General features: G+C 42.9%; 2 protein-coding genes across 4 annotated transcripts in view; both read right to left on the bottom strand.

The window, feature by feature from the left end:
- LOC110978090 (atos homolog protein A-like) overlaps positions 1–1332 on the bottom strand; it is a 32288-nt gene extending 30956 nt beyond the window's left edge. The window contains exon 1 of the mRNA XM_022232780.2: positions 1053–1332. Within this exon, the coding sequence (XP_022088472.2) occupies positions 1053–1068 (16 nt within the window). The 5' untranslated portion in view covers positions 1069–1332. The remainder of the gene's footprint in view (positions 1–1052) is intronic.
- Positions 1333–1756: 424 nt separating this feature from the next.
- LOC110978126 (testis-expressed protein 9-like) lies at positions 1757–14560 on the bottom strand. Of its 3 annotated transcripts, none has more exons than XM_087139747.1 (11): positions 14436–14560; positions 12528–12649; positions 12026–12089; positions 11183–11314; positions 10102–10295; positions 8325–8542; positions 7324–7406; positions 6557–6730; positions 5485–5619; positions 4445–4579; positions 1757–3760 (listed from the first exon to the last, which is right to left on the bottom strand). In XM_087139747.1, the coding sequence occupies exons 1-11, from the start codon at positions 14493–14495 to the stop codon at positions 3686–3688; spliced, it is 1392 nt and encodes a 463-aa protein (XP_086995873.1). In that variant the 5' UTR covers positions 14496–14560; the 3' UTR covers positions 1757–3685. The 3 variants fall into 3 exon arrangements, with proteins under 3 accessions (XP_086995873.1, XP_022088556.2, XP_086995874.1); XM_022232864.2 differs by having other exon boundaries at positions 10108–10295; XM_087139748.1 differs by having other exon boundaries at positions 14417–14494.
- Between the last annotated feature and the right edge of the window lie 1161 nt (positions 14561–15721).

Genomic DNA, 15721 nt, shown 5'->3' with positions numbered 1-15721 from the left:
AAAGTTGCTGGACCTGACTATGAGTCTACAATTAATGCGACACATCTACATGTACAGCTCAGAATGACAAAGCAACATATGAATGGGCCAATGCCTCATCATACCAGAGGGTCGTGTGTGTGGGTCAGCAGAAAGGGACAGTTCACGCAGTGGTACTGATCGCCCTTGATGACTGATGAACTTCATTTTTTGCAAGCCCTTCATTTTTTTACAAGCGCTAATATCCAACTGGCTCACTGCAGCCGAGATCTTGTTAGGAAGAAAACTTGAACTTTGAAGCACCCTTCCGTTTTTGTAGGCCTATCTTATGTGCAGAAGCAAAACTTAACAGGACTGCAGTTTTTGTAAGGATGGGTTGTTCAACATGTAGCAGCCAGCATACCATTATACTCATAGTTTAAAAGCACTCATACGTGTATTTCTGGTCCGATTTACATGTACTGCAGTGACTTGGCAATATGATGTCACGTTAAAGAGCATTTCTCTCTTCCTCTTAGATAGGCTCAAGTAAACCTTTTGTGCATTCATTGTCATTAAATCTAAGTAACAATGTCCTCTGGGCCCGCCGGGCACTCCACGCAGGCCCCCTATACTCGATGGAATATGGGTAAATTCTCAAAAAAACGCTTAAGTAACTTCCCAACATGCCCTCGGTTCCATATTAATCAACAAACTGGTGCCAAAATCATGCACTGAAATGAATGATGCAGAAAGTTGTCATGTAAACATAGTAAAGTACAGTACATGTAGGCCTAGGCGAATTGTGAAATATCAAGCATGTAAAAGCATGAAAGGAAGTAAGTTTGTAAGTCATGTGAGTCAGTAAGTAGAAACTCTAATCACGTTACAATTCAAAAACAATCACAAACAAAAAGAATAGTATCATCCATAACACGTACGAAACCAATCTAAACATGGAAAGGCGAACAATAAAATCGTGATGAATAGGGAAGGATGAAGAGGGAAGCTGGGCTAGATGAATGCGCCAAAACCGCACCTGCCCCGCGCCACACAGCTCGTTCGCTCACCACTGCGCACGTCACAAAACTTACCCACGGCAGATTTCATCGCCTGACATCTGTTCTTCGCCTCAAATTACGATGTTTTTCACTCACACAGAACTACTGTACCTTCTATCCCATATCTACAAGAAAAACAATACTAAATGGGACGTTCTTTAGCGGAATTTCAGTTGCCAATATGTCGTGAATGTTGCGCTCGAGAAATATTTCGTCAGCCACCGCGCACCGAAGCTCTTTACTTGTTGTCAACGAAGATTGCCACAAAATCCTCCGCAGATTTTGTCGATCTGTTTTTGTTGCTGCTGAACGAGATCACGTGACTAACAGCTGATAGGGTCAATCGAGGGCCAAAGTTCAAGGAACTGTAATAAATTATCATACATGGCGGGCGCACTTGTCGATTAGAAGTCGGCTAAACTCCGTTTAGTGCATGTATTTAGAACAGGTCCCGTGGGGTGGGGGGAACTCCCACGTACGGTTGGAAAGGATGGAACATTTCAAGTTTTCCTATCTTAGCTTTCTTTTTACTTTGCCTTATAGATTTTATTTTCTATTACTTTTTTGTGATGATCAGATTTCCGAAACAAACTTTAAAGCCTTCAAAGTATCTCTTCGCCTTCCTTTGAATAACAACAAAAAATTTGTAACAAAGAAAAAAAGAGGGGGTTCTAAGGAGCTTGGAAGTTGGAGGCTACATCACTATGTTCCAAAACGAGACAATTCATTAAGCCAAATTAAAGATGTTGTTAGCAAATATTTATTCAAACGGCATGCAAGGTAATTTGCACGTCCAACAACAATTTCATTTATCAAACACACATTTACATACAAGCTTGTTTACATTATTCTTTAAGACAATTACTTTGTATGCTGTCCAAAAATGCTCTCCATACAATGGAATGACAACATAAACAAAATTTAAAATAAAAACTGTGGGAAATTTTTCAACCACCTGCAGTGAACTGAAATCACTTAAAAATTTGCTACAGATCAAGGGATCGATGTTTCATATTAGCAGAATCTTCAAGACGGATGCCACAAGGAGGAAAATATCAGGGCCTGCAACTTTTTGTGTTCAACATGTTAAATGTGATGGATGACTACAGGTGATGCAATGGGCCAAGAAAAGAAAAAACCACTTTTAAACTAGGTCAATTTCCATGTAATTGAGTCTCTTGAAACAAACACCTTACATAAGTGTAACAAAAACAGTTACAAAAAATGCTGTTGCTCTTTGCTCACAGAGGTTTTTTTTGTACTTCTGTCCCTACTTTTTTGGCCAGACATGAGTGCCTGAATGCTCCAACACCTTGGCACAAGTATTTGAAACAAGATGAGGAAACTGCAATTACTGATGCATTTCTGAGCGGGTCATGGAAGATGAGAAAGCCATCAAAATTGTTCCTGTCACAAGCATCGCAAGATATTGGAATTCGCTTTCAGTTCACAAGGTTTGAGAAACAACATGTCAGTTTTAATCACCTGTTTACGACAGAAATTGGTAAAATGAATAAACAGGAAAACTTTTTTTTAAAGTTATCTGTTTTTCAATACAACAGGGCAAGAGCATGAGGTAAGCTTCCATGCTGTCCCTAGTTGAAGACAACGAGGCATTCCAAGTTGGTAACTGAAACTTTTGCTGTTTTATGAAGTTTCAAAGTTTTCTCTGACAGAAAGAAGCTTCAAATGCAAAGCACAAGTTGCACTAACCCAGTGTTCTGGTTTGAGCATCTGCATTAAAGGTGACACAGCATTTGCAGTAGGTTATGACCACAGATATTACAGCACAGCATGGTGGCGCAAGATGGGGAACTCTGCCAAGAAGGTGTCATCACCATGGGCGCCATTTGAGCAAGCGATACGCCTGGGCAGTGGATGTTAACGCACAGGCACAGGTGTGCACATGCATGCCAGGTGTGAGCGCCTGGCACGGGGCTTGCCCTGTGCATTAACGTGCACTGCGCAAGCGTATCGCTTGCTCAAATGGCATCCTGGCGAGAATAACATTTTACGCGTATTCACGGTGAAGTTCTCCATCTTGTGCTGCAACACGACGCAATACAATCTTCGGTTATGGCAACTTGGCCAAAGTATGCACGTGCTCATACTTAGAGTTTTGGCTCTGTGGTCCTGCTTCATAACTTTGACCCAGTCTGCAAAAAAAAAATCTGATGTCATAAATGCCGAACTCAAAACTGCCGTTTGGTAACAAACTATGCGGCAAGAGGAAACTCCAAATTAGAATCTCTATAAATTTGTTTTATTTTGACAGTTAGAAGGACACTGACGAAAGTGTGGTTATTGGTGCTTCCCTCACATTTTACTCTTTTTTTATTTATGTTCGTATGCCAACAAGTCAATTTTATTACAAGTGACTAATTTCCTACAGCAGATGACCTGGTGGGACCAGATGGTACATCAGGTTTGCATTAATCCAAGGGGTAGAACTAGAGCCTGACACCATCTGACAAACAGGCTGAATGACTGATGATAAAAGCTTGGAAAGTCGATCAAGAATCCTCAGGCTTCATGAACATTTGGCCAAGTGAAGTTTGTCTTTTCATGGTGGGAGTTGGAAGCATGCACATGGCGCTATTTGAATAACAGGAGGTTCCATGATGATGGAATCCAGCAGGAACAGTTTCTGACATGTCAAGGTTATTTCAATTCCCCCACTCAAGGGCCTTGACAAACTCTTCCTCTGTGAATGACAACATCTTGGCTGCTTCAATATGCATCTGAAACACAACAACAAGAAAAGCAAATTTAATCCTTTACTCCGAACCTGTGGATTTGTATGACAGCTGCGATAGGGACGATGATGATGAGTTTAACCACTAGGAGACTGTAATTTCAATTGACATCTGACACACAACAGGAGGAGCGAATTTATTTCTCAACTCTCAAGTTGCTGTTTGACACCAGTGACAGGGATGATGGCAGTGAAGTAACAAGTACAAGATTTCAATGAATAAACAGTAGCTTGGCAGTGCTCTTCCATTCCTTCTTTCATTACCATTCGTCTCTTTGTTACGAAGCAAGGCTAGCTTTATCAACTCTGGCAATGAGTATCTTGAGTCAGCTTGAAGGGGCAAGTGAGGGATCCCATGAAATCAGTCTCCAGGCCATGTTTTAGTAGTTTTAGTTTACATTAAGAAAAGAAAACTGAGATCTGTTTTTTTTCTTACGTATCGGTCAGTTAGGCATCCTTATGAAGATAGACATTATGTGGGAGGGAAACGTTGAGGGTTCCTATTGACTTACATTGTGTAGGATTAGTTTAAAGGCCAGATTAAAATCAGAGTGGACCGAGGCAGCTTGCAACTTCATTTGTTAGATTGGGTAACAAATTCATAATCAGGACGTGAACTGTCACATGGCCAGTAAGATGTTTTGCTTTGGCCAAAGCACCAACTCCGTACCTTCTGCCTTTTGAGGACATCGATGAGCTTGAGCTGTTTCTTGAAGCCGTTCATCAGCTCGTTCTTCTGCTTCTCCAGTCGTCTGTTCTCGGCAAGTAACTGCTCAACTCTTTTCCTCTCTTGCTCGGAGGACTCCTGGGGGATAAACATTGAATGGGGGGGGGATAACTTTTCATTTAATGCTGTAGAAAAACAATACAATAGAGGGTTCTAGGGATTTAAGTATTATTCGGTTACTTGATTAATCATGCAAGTATTATTCGGTTACTTGATTAATCATGCAAGTATTATTCGGTTACTTGATTAATCATGCAAGTATTATTCGGTTACTTGATTAATCAATCTATGTATCATTCACTTGGTAGCATTCTTCTCTTTCTATAGAAAAAACTAGCTCAAGAAAATGGAAGTTTCCTTTCAGAGGCTGGTAGAGAACATCTAAAAAAGAAATAATAAATAAAAGCACTAAAAAACTCCAAAAAAGGTTGTACTTGTGTGTGGCATCATACTTCAGTGAGAAACATTCCTCATGGAGATTGGCTGTTTGATTAATCAAACCTGTAATCCAAAGGGAACGACTAATCAAATGAAAAATAATCACAAACATGTAGGCCTGGAGTTTCCTTGATAGAGAGAGTCATATGGCCAGGTTCCATTCCATTCGGAGTACTTCATTGGTTGCACCTTGTGACAAATCTCATTTGTGAGAAGGCCAAGTTCTGAAAGGAATGGGAGGGGGGGTACATTTGGGGTAGAATGCTCTGCCCTTCGCCAGGAGATTGCAGTGTTGCTCAACTTTAAAACTCATCTCGCAGACTTCAATTAGCAAACCCACAAATCTTATCTATTCCATACAATAAAATTAGTCTGGCCGAAATATTGTTTCCCTGAATGTTTAACCTGCGTGTCTTCACACCGGACAAACACCCTCAAGAGAAGGTAAATGAAAAAAACTGTTGCTTATTACAGGTCTGTCCAATGCAGTAACATTGTGCATTTTCATTAGTGGGGATGGATCATGCATGGTGAAACGCACTCACCCTTGAAGAGGTCCTGGCTCTCTGCAGCTCCGCCTTGTACCTGTCCGCTTCCTCTTGGGCTCGGTTCAGCCGTACTTCCACCGCACCCTGGCTGGCGGCTGACTGCTTCTGGTTACGCTTAAGGGAATCCACTTCCTGTTGAATGGATGAATAACTCCGGAGTAAACTTCACAACATCACAATCAACTCAAAAGTAGGACCATTGAAAGGGCCATGACGTAACTTTTACTTAGAAACATATTTTATGCCACTTTGTACTCCTCTTAAATGTGACAAAATTATCCCAAATCTCTGAGTTTTTTCTCTTTTCTTACTATGTAAATGTGAACCATTTAGCAGAGTTGGAGTTGAGACTATTTTAGACCAGCACAAGACAATCACAAGGCCAATACAAGACCAGCACAAGACCATCACAGGGCCGATACAAGACCAGCACAAGACCGTCACCAGGCCAAAACAAGACCATCACAAGACCGTCACCAGGCCAATACAAGACCAGCACAAGACCGTCACCAGGCCAATACAAGACCATCACAAGACCATCACAAGGCCAATACAAGACCAGCACAAGACCGTCACCAGGCCAATACAAGACCATCACAAGACCGTCACAAGGCCAATACAAGACCAGCACAAGACCGTCACAAGGCCAATACAAGACCAGCACAAGACCGTCACCAGGCCAATACAAGACCATCACAAGACCGTCACAAGGCCAATACAAGACCAGCACAAGACCATCACAAGGCCAATACAAGACTTCCACTCTGAGTTCAAGTCACTGGGTATTCAAATAATCTGCCACCCTGTTAACTGTGACTTCACTTGTGAATGGTCTGGTGTCTGGTTTTGTGATGGTCTCAACTATAGAGTACTGAAGTGAACACGTCACGTGCACAATTATGTATGTGAAAGGCATTAGCACAAGAACCAGCAGGCGAGTGTACTCTATTCGTTTGCACTACACTTTCTGGTTCAACATGACATCATACATCGATACTCTATAGCATGGCCATCTTGGTATACAACATAATGACCATAAGTTCATAACAATTTTCCGATGCTGTCTTACTTTCCTGAGGCTGGCTAGCTGCCCTTCCAGCCCCTCGTTCTTTCTCTTGGTCTCCTCCGACAGCTTCTTGTACTTGTCGAGCTGTGTCTGCTGGGTGGTGTTGGTGCGCTGGAGGCGGGCTCGTTCATCCTCTGCCTCCTTGAGTCGGCTCTCCAGCTTGGAGTTCTGCTCATCCTGAAGACACGAGCGGTAAGTGGGAACCGAATAAGTGACGTACACTGGTGGGTATTGTGAGAGCTGGGAAACCCTACTGAAGTACACACAGTACCTGGGAAAGATACTCCCAAAGGAAACCTACACATACCTCCACATTCAAAGTGAAACTAATAAAAACTGGAAAAAATAAATAACGTTGCAATTCCATCTCACCCCTTTTTCCCAAATGAGCACAGACCTGTGTGTGCCACCCAATTTCTTGCTCGGTTAGGCATTCACTGACTTTCTACATGAGATAACTACAGTATCTCATTTTGAATGCTTGAAAATTAAACTACTTTATGAATGAATCACAAATTGCCACCAAATAGAGGGACTGCACTTCACGTTTTTTTCAATGGTTCCTTGCCACGATAAAGGAAGTTTTACCGAGTACCAACTCCAAGGGGTCTATATGGCTTATTTTCACACGGTGAGAGGACTGCTAAGAATCTTGAAAAGACAGGTGTTGTGATTTTACAGGGTGTTAATGATCAAATTTCTAGATGGTCAAAATCTGGAAGCAATATATACAGGGTTGATGAAGAACAAACTCTATCTTCTTTCATTACCTTTTTGTTGCACTCACTGGACAGTCTGTCCACTTCTTCTTGCATGACTCTCAGTTTGGCCTTCAGGAAACGAATGGTGGCCTCTGGATAAGACAGGGAACAAGACGTGACTTTAGACAGGAGTAGTGTAGTGTAGACTGTTGGTATTCAGAGCATGAATACCATTGAGGGTGCTTGATATTGTCTAGAAATGGTTTATGGTTTGTGCTTTATTGACAAAAGATGTCATCACAGTAAAAAACTGAATTGCGACATCTTTACAATTCATACATAATAAATTACATCAGTTTAACCATTTACAGTCTAAAAATCTACAAAATTTACGTCAAATTAATCAAACACCTATATAAAACACGCAAGATTAATTAGCCATTTCAAACAGTGAACAAGACAAGACTGGTTAAATAAAGACAAACAAAATAAATTACCCACTTAAAAACGATAAACAAGACAAGGCTCGTTATATAAAGTGCACAAAAATTAATTAATCACTCAAAACCATTAACAAGGCAAGATTCATTATATAAAACACAGAAATTAATCAATCGCTTCAACCCACAAATACAGCAATAACACATATGAAGGGCAGGATTGAAAAGTTCATGTTGTGCTGTCATTTGGGGAAATTAAGTCTTCATTAAGTTTGTAAGATATGGGAGTGGGCTTTTCCTAAACCTAGTTGTTCTACACTTATATGATCCATATTTCAGTTCCTTGCGTAGTTCCATCCCAAATGTACTCTCAGTTGCGGGAATACCTGGTTAACGCGAATGAGCATTTTAAGGTGCACATTTTTCTAAGCAGAAAAGACTTTTTTCCCAAATACTCTATGCATGTATTTCTTTTTTCAATCTAATCAGATTTTTTCCTATCATCAACAGCCTGATTATTATTTCAGTATTTCAAGGGACTAGAATAAGGACTGCTGTATGGCTCTGTTGGCAAACTCCGTCAGACAAAATCTATCATTGTTCATTAAACTTCATATGAGCTCTGCCTACCTGACCCCATTCCTTCGGCAGCCTGCGGCAGGACATCGTCCAACGTGTCTGCAGGTAGTGTCCCATCATCAAGCCTGCCCTCTATGGCTTGAATGGTGTCGGCTAATGAGAAGTCATTGGCCACACCCACTGTCGGCCCTGCCCCTTCGAGTCCCATCCCGGCATCAAGGACGGCAACATCGTCAAAAGCACCAGCTGAAGTGGTTCTGGCCTTTGACCTGTGGTAAAATGTTGAAATACAACACAACAGAATCAATCACTGTTAATACAATTTGCTGTGACAAAGGGCGTACCATAAGGGAGTGCATCAGTACGCTGCGCAGCTTTTGTTTAGTTTGGGCAAACTGGTCAATTACCACAAACTCTGTCCTTCTCTGCTTTGTATAGAACAAGGGAGAGTGTGTTTTTTTCCTTTAAGAATGATGTCTCTTTGGTGGAAAAACAATGCCTGTGCCAGTGTTGTATTTGAGTCCATCACAAGTCCAGTCAGAAGTCCCTTCACAAGGCCAGTCAGAAGTCCCTTCACAAGGCCAGTCAGAAGTCCCTTCACAAGTCCAGTCAAAAGTCCCTTCACAGGGCCAGTCAGAAGTCCCTTCACAAGGCCAGTCAGAAGTCCCTTCACAAGGCCTGTCAGAAGTCCCTTCACAGGGCCTGTCAGAAGTCCCTTCACAAGGCCAGTCAGAAGTCCCTTCACAAGTCCAGTCAGAAGTCCCTTCACAAGGCCAGTCAGAAGTCCCTTCACAAGGCCAGTCAGACGTCCCTTCACAAGTCCAGTCAGAAGTCCCTTCACAAGGCCAGTCAGAAGTCCCTTCACAAGGCCAGTCAGAAGTCCCTTCACAAGTCCAGTCAGAAGTCCCTTCACAAGGCCAGTCAGAAGTCCCTTCACAAGGCCAGTCATACGTAACAGCATGAACAATGACAAAGGAATGTTTTTGTCACAGCTCATTTGAACAGCTTTATGAATTGGCTTAAGACTGAATGACTTGTGATGGACTGACAGGGACTTGTAGAACTTGTAATGGACTCGAATACAACACTGGCCTGTGCCCAGGAGTTTTTGTCCATTTTACATGAGATGCAATCAGCACACATGGCTAATTTCTGTTGAAATGTTTTCCTGTGTGCCCTATGCATCAAGTTGAATTGTTTCCCTAGTAGCCTTTTTGTCTTTGATGCTGAGGGAGTGCTTCTGGTCTGAGCGAATTACTTTAAAAGAGATTTGCCAGGTTAAACTCTCTACAAAGATCACATTAACCCTAACCCCCAAGGGTTGCTGGCCCTAACCTTCCCCATTAACACAAAGTTAAACACCCATATGGGGACTTGGTGCACAGGGGCTGTTGGACTTTGTTTTTCTGAGGTAAGCCAAACCCAACGCAAAAGCCAGCTGTTATGGGCCTACCAGACCTATCCCCACAGAATTAAACACTTTACCACTGTTCAATTCTGTGTGGTTAGGGAAGGTTAGGGTTAACTAAAAAACTATAGTCATCTTACAGCTGCAACTGGCGATTAATGGACCCTGCTGGGAATCTCTCATTTATAACAAATGTTAATTGTCAGAGATCTCCACTGAAAAAAGGCTATATAATGAGTTGTAACTGTTACTGGGAAATTGTTCAGAAATAACACTACCAAGTGGCCTAAATCCACAAAACTAAATTGTTTTCTACACATGTTGCAGAACAGAACTGTGCAATGTTAGCTCGAGTTGAAGAACTCGGAACCGGGATGGTGTTATTTGCCGAGAAAAATCCAGCGATAAAAATCCATTGACCTGTACCGTGTTTTTGCTTTTGGTGCCAGCCTACTGCCTGCTGTCACGGCCCGTGCTGTCAATGGTTGCTGCCTGGTTCCAGCTGACGGTGGTCTCGCGCTAGAGGATGAGGGACGGAGGTTGGCTGACGGGGGTCTCCCTCTAGAGGGCGGTCTCCTGTCTGACGCAAGGTTTGTAGAGGGAATGGAAGATGGCTGTGTGTACAAAAAAATGAATCATATATTGTGTTACACTGTAACTTGTTTCAACTGCAAATATCACTCCTTCAGAAATCCAACTGGAAGTCAGAAAAACAAGGACACTGTGAGCAGGTTAAAACTGGTATTGGTTTCCAATTCGTGATGACACACGCAAGAAACATATCAGCTGAAAAGAAGGGAATCAGCTGATCTCAGAAGCCGCAAGCCCAGGGCTTAGTTCACCACTTCATGCTTGAGGATGTCTTGAACAAGAGAGATTCCCTGTGTCAAAATGCTTGGAATGTTTGAACATGATCTAGCGAAATCTGTATGCAGTGCCACGTTTTATTTCCACACGTCCCCATACTTTAGTTATTCTGATTGAGTTTGTACAAACACAGGCTTGAATACTTGATGGACGTTGAGCGTGTAAGGAGCTCTCAAGCAGCTGTGGGACACTGTCAGGCACTGTAGCCGATACTGCTCCGCAACACAGTTCTTGGAGTTTTGAAAAAGTGAGGATGCATTACGAAATGCAATACTCTGCCTAAACAAATAACCACTGAGGGTCGGCACTTACAATGTCAATCTTTGTGAAGGACTGCGGTGGTATCTTGTCATTTTCAAAAGTCTGTAGTTTCAGACAAATATAAAAACCATGCCTAGGACAAGTGTGAAGTGGAATAATACCATAGGCAAGTGGTTAAAAGTTCTGGTTTCAGTCCAGAGCAGCAAATGCACTGACTGAAATAACTTCTTAACCCTCCGACAAAGTGAAGACTGCACTGGTTTTGGCACTGGCATCAGGAGTGAATGAAAGATGACACTGAGAAGCATGCATGGTAATTGTAACTACATGTAAACTGCTGCAGGATGAGTTTTGTGAAGTGACTGCTGCTCACCTTGGAGATGTCATCAGAGACGAGGGGTGGCTCGGTGTCAAAGGTAGGGGACGGAGCTGCCCCACGCTGGTCCACTGCATTGCCGAGGGAAAGACGGTTCAGGGACCTACTCAGCATCTCCTCCTGCTCACGCTGAAAAGAAAAACAAACAAAAATAAAAAACAACATCAAGCCAAAGATGTAAATAAGTACATTGCAGGTTCTTGAGCTGCAGCTACGTTACTTGTACGTGGTGAGTATTTTGCTCTGAAAAGAAGTACCCTTCTCACTGGCAAAGAACTACCCAGCTGGTGGAAAAATTTCAGGTTGATTCACAGAGCACAAGTGAAGATTACCCATTCCAACAGTAAATGGTCCTACCTCAGACTCACATGAGCCCGCGGGCACATGCTACATGTATGAATTCTCGGCAAAGGAGCATCTTTCCTGTGCAAAAACATACCATCCCTTATTCCTGCAAGGAGGGGATAGCATGTCAGCATTCCCACTGAGATTAACACAGGCTCCTGTTTCATTGTTTGAGAAAACTCAACTGCATGTACGCAGATTGTTAAAGGTGCTCTGGTCAGATCAGGCTGATGTTGAACATTAATGTGCGCTAAAGTAACGGCCAATTTGAATTTCTCCACAGCATGACAAAATGCATACAGGTCACGGCAGAGGCTAGATTTTACCTTGGATTAAACATATCTACCTTTCCCTTCTCAAGCAAGCTTAAACACTGCCTGTCCTCTCTCAGGAAAACGGGTGAAACTGACACCCCTTGGTGCTATCTGATGCCATATTTTTCATTGCGTTGACAGGTGTGGTTCGATGAGACAGAGGAACAGAGACCATACTCACCATCACGCTCTCTGCTTCTTGTATGAGCCCTGCAGTCTTGGCCTCTAGCTCTGCATTGAGACGCCTGTTTGGGAAAAAAGAAATCCCGATGAGGCAATATTATTCGCCTTTTACAACTGCGCGTATTTTGTTTCGGAGAAGGTTGAGCACAACCAACTAGACAAAACAAATTTAAAAGAGCAAGGTGTTATTACATCATTACTATTAAACCTGTGCCCCTTTACACTGGAAGCACTTGTTTAGGGTTCATGTTGTATGGTTCATGTTTTACGGCTCATACTAAAGTGGCTTTGTCAACAATTAAAGTTGGACACTGGCACTAGACAAAAGTTGGGGTGTCACATCAACAAGCCCATTAACCTTTATGAAGCATGGCGGAAACAGTAGGAGGAAGCTATTTGAAGAGGGGTAAATTTGAAACAAACACAAAAGATTTTAGCCTAATTAAACAGTGCACTCCTAGTGTGTCCGCCATACCTCAAACAGGCTGGCTAATACTCACATGTACTCCTCTTCTCGGCTCATGAGGTCCCTCGGGACCCCTTTGGACCCGGGTCGCGACCCCATGGTGACCCCTGCACCTCCCGCTGACCTCCGGCCACTCGATGAGGAAGGTCTGTTTGCCTAAAAGCAGGAGGAAATGCAGTCAAACACTCATGGCCAAGTCTCCATGAAGCTTTCTGGCTCAAAACCCAAGAGTCCAACATACATGTATATGCACAGTGCACATGATTGCAACCACAGTGGTTACACTTTACTTAACCCCTGTTGGTGGTATGTCACTGTGGTGGCCGCTTCAACTTGCATGAGTGGTCAGATGACTCGATAGACAAACAAGGGAGGTACAGAGTACCACAGTGAACATTTATGTGCATAAAAGGCATTAGCATGAGAATCAGCAAGTGAACTAACACGCGCGTACTCCCATTCATTTGCACTATACATAATGTTACTGGTTCAAAATGACGTTGAGTTTCGGTCCTCTATAAGCCCATCTGGAGAGTTGCCATGCAGACCATTATTAATGAGATGGCACGCAGTCCTGGCAAAATTTTGGACTTTCTTTTATGAATGAGGCAAAGAAAGTGGAAATCTTGCTATTTAAATAAAGGATTCGAACAACAAAGGGATAATATTGTAATGTTTTGGGGCATAAAACACTCATAACAGCCCATGGATTCAACCCATATCCTCGCATTTGGTGCTGCGAGCCCTAACCATTACGCTAGGTATTCAGTCGTTTGGTTTAAGTGAATTTACTAACTACACCGCATGGGTTCAATGCCGACTGTATAAACAAGTGATAATCGTTCTCAGCAAAATGTGCACTTTGATCATGTTGATTAACAGAAAACCGTTATGGTCCAAATGGTCTGAGCACATCTTGTATTGGGCGAATATCACCTTATAACCACCACAGCGAGTACCTACATGTATCTCATTCTCGTTCAGAATGAGAAAGGTGACGAGGTCTTGTATAAAGGAAACTCTTTTGTAGAATAAGTCTACACAAATCATCCAAACCCTAACTACACTAAATAAAACAAGGGGTAGAGTCTTGTTTTACTTGTCATGGCTACCCAGTGCAGTACATGTCATGCGTCCTGCTAGTACCAGTCCGGTCACATAGCTACATGTACATAGGACTGTCCAACGCTAAAAACAAGATTCCACCTCCCTCCCCTCACCTCCCAAAATGGTCAAACCAACATTCAGAGCTTGCTCGGCCATTGGCCCGCAGCTTATACACTGTACACAAAGTGTACGGTATGGTGCGATTGTCATTAGGTTGAGCATGAGAGACTGGTGAATAAAAACTCAGACTTTTCAAAAAATGGTCCGTTTCCTTCAAAGGCAAATCAACGAAGGATTGAATACAATTCAATACAATTCAAAGATTGCACTGAGCACTGTTAAATTTTTAAGATCTTTAAGTAGGCCTGCGTGTACCTTACGATTGCTTTTAGAGGAAAATTGCACTGAAAAAGTGGAATTTGCATCATCAGTAATATTCCTCAGAGGCTAGATTCAAAAATTGATAGCATTACGACCCAACGGGCAAAAAAAAGGCCCAAAAGGCACACGGCGGTGTGGCAGTGTTTCATGAATCTGCTCAGCACAAAAATTTGCTTAGCCCAGTATTGTCTTGCTCAGGAAAAACAGGTTAGGCCTACCAGCCAACATGGCCAACATGGCCAAAAACTAAAAACATGTAAATGTAGGGCTAACATGGCTAAGCCATGTCATTTTTATGATAAGCGAACATCAGCTGAACACCAGTCACAAGCAATATACAACACATGAACAGTTTAGTTGGTAATCCTGTTTTTATCAAGGGAAAAAATCATGCTAATGATCCATGAAATTGGCCCTGACCACTCACAACCTTACATGCTTAAGTTACACGTACGTTTCCACGATTCGAAGTATCCGCCATCTTGGAATTTGTAACCAGGGACGCGAAGTTCATTGACCTTCGGATTAAAGATGATTGGTGGCGCTGTTACGTTACTTAAAGACAGCTCCGTCCACCACCGTGCGAGTCGTCGGCTACACAGCCTCGTACAAATTAGTGAAAACACCAGGAAGTTTAGAAGACAAAGAAATGTCAGTCTAGAGCTGACATGTAAAATCTTACAATTTTGCAAACAAAGTCATTGGACTTTGTCGGGCAATAGACGACCTGGCCCGATGGGCTGTTTTACGCATTACAACTTTGTCTTGCATGACTTTGCTATAGGCCTACCCGTTTCAGACAGGCGTTCCGGGTCGCGTCGAACCAAATAGAATTAAGAGCGACTCGGGTCGACCCAAATAAAATGTGTTTTTAGACGGACTTAATATATGCATTTGCATTGGGTTCGGCCCATGAAGAGATCGACGTGTAAAAACCAAGTCAATCAGGTGTCGTACCGAGCGCCTCAAAGTGTCGATTTCATGCAGCATGTATTTTAAAAGACCGCATTTAGATAGCGCGCCTAATTAGGCCTGAGTTGCACGGCATAGCCAGACGAATCTGTTGGGTGATGCATACGGTTTCACTGGCCATGGCCACGCCGGTTTCACTTCCAGGTATTTACGGCCAGTGTATCGCATGTACGGCGGGATACTGGATTCTCCCGTCGCAGCACGACCGCGCGTGTTTGACTAAGCGTCAAATGCTGCATCGCAAGCGGCAGGCACACATGTTCCAATTGAAAAACAAAAGTCATACACCCGCAGACAGAATTTCCCGGTTTTTAAAGCTGGGCACGCTCGGGTGTTTGCGAAAGAAATGGGTGCCCCTGTCACGTGGACCATATCATGCTCAATTACTGTCGACAAACACGGAGAGAATCCGCCCCAGACTGCAAGAGGACGCGCGTGACCAAATGTAAAGAAATGTTTCCCGCCAGAGTCCTTCTTCTCATTGGGGTAGTTTGTCGAATGGTGCTAACAAGTGGTGCTCTGAAACGGCGATGACTGTGAATGCTACGTATGACCACGTCTCTCTTCGTGATTGTCATGGGAAGTAGGTGAATTGTGAAATTAGGGCGAAAACGGGTTAGCTATTGGCACTGAAGCCAAGATATTTTATGGCCAACAACCCCACAGGTGAGAACGGCCAGAGCCGACCTAGCCGAAACATCGAGTTAACACTTACTGGTTTTTCTAAGAACCACACCTCTTCCAAAAGAGACTGATTCCATGGCGTAC

Source organism: Acanthaster planci, linkage group LG08 (assembly GCF_054643075.1).
Source record: "Acanthaster planci isolate LZ-2023a linkage group LG08, COTS_SCS, whole genome shotgun sequence".
In the NCBI taxonomy this organism is placed as follows: domain Eukaryota; kingdom Metazoa; phylum Echinodermata; class Asteroidea; order Valvatida; family Acanthasteridae; genus Acanthaster; species Acanthaster planci.
This window is presented reverse-complemented; position numbering and strand designations above follow the sequence as displayed.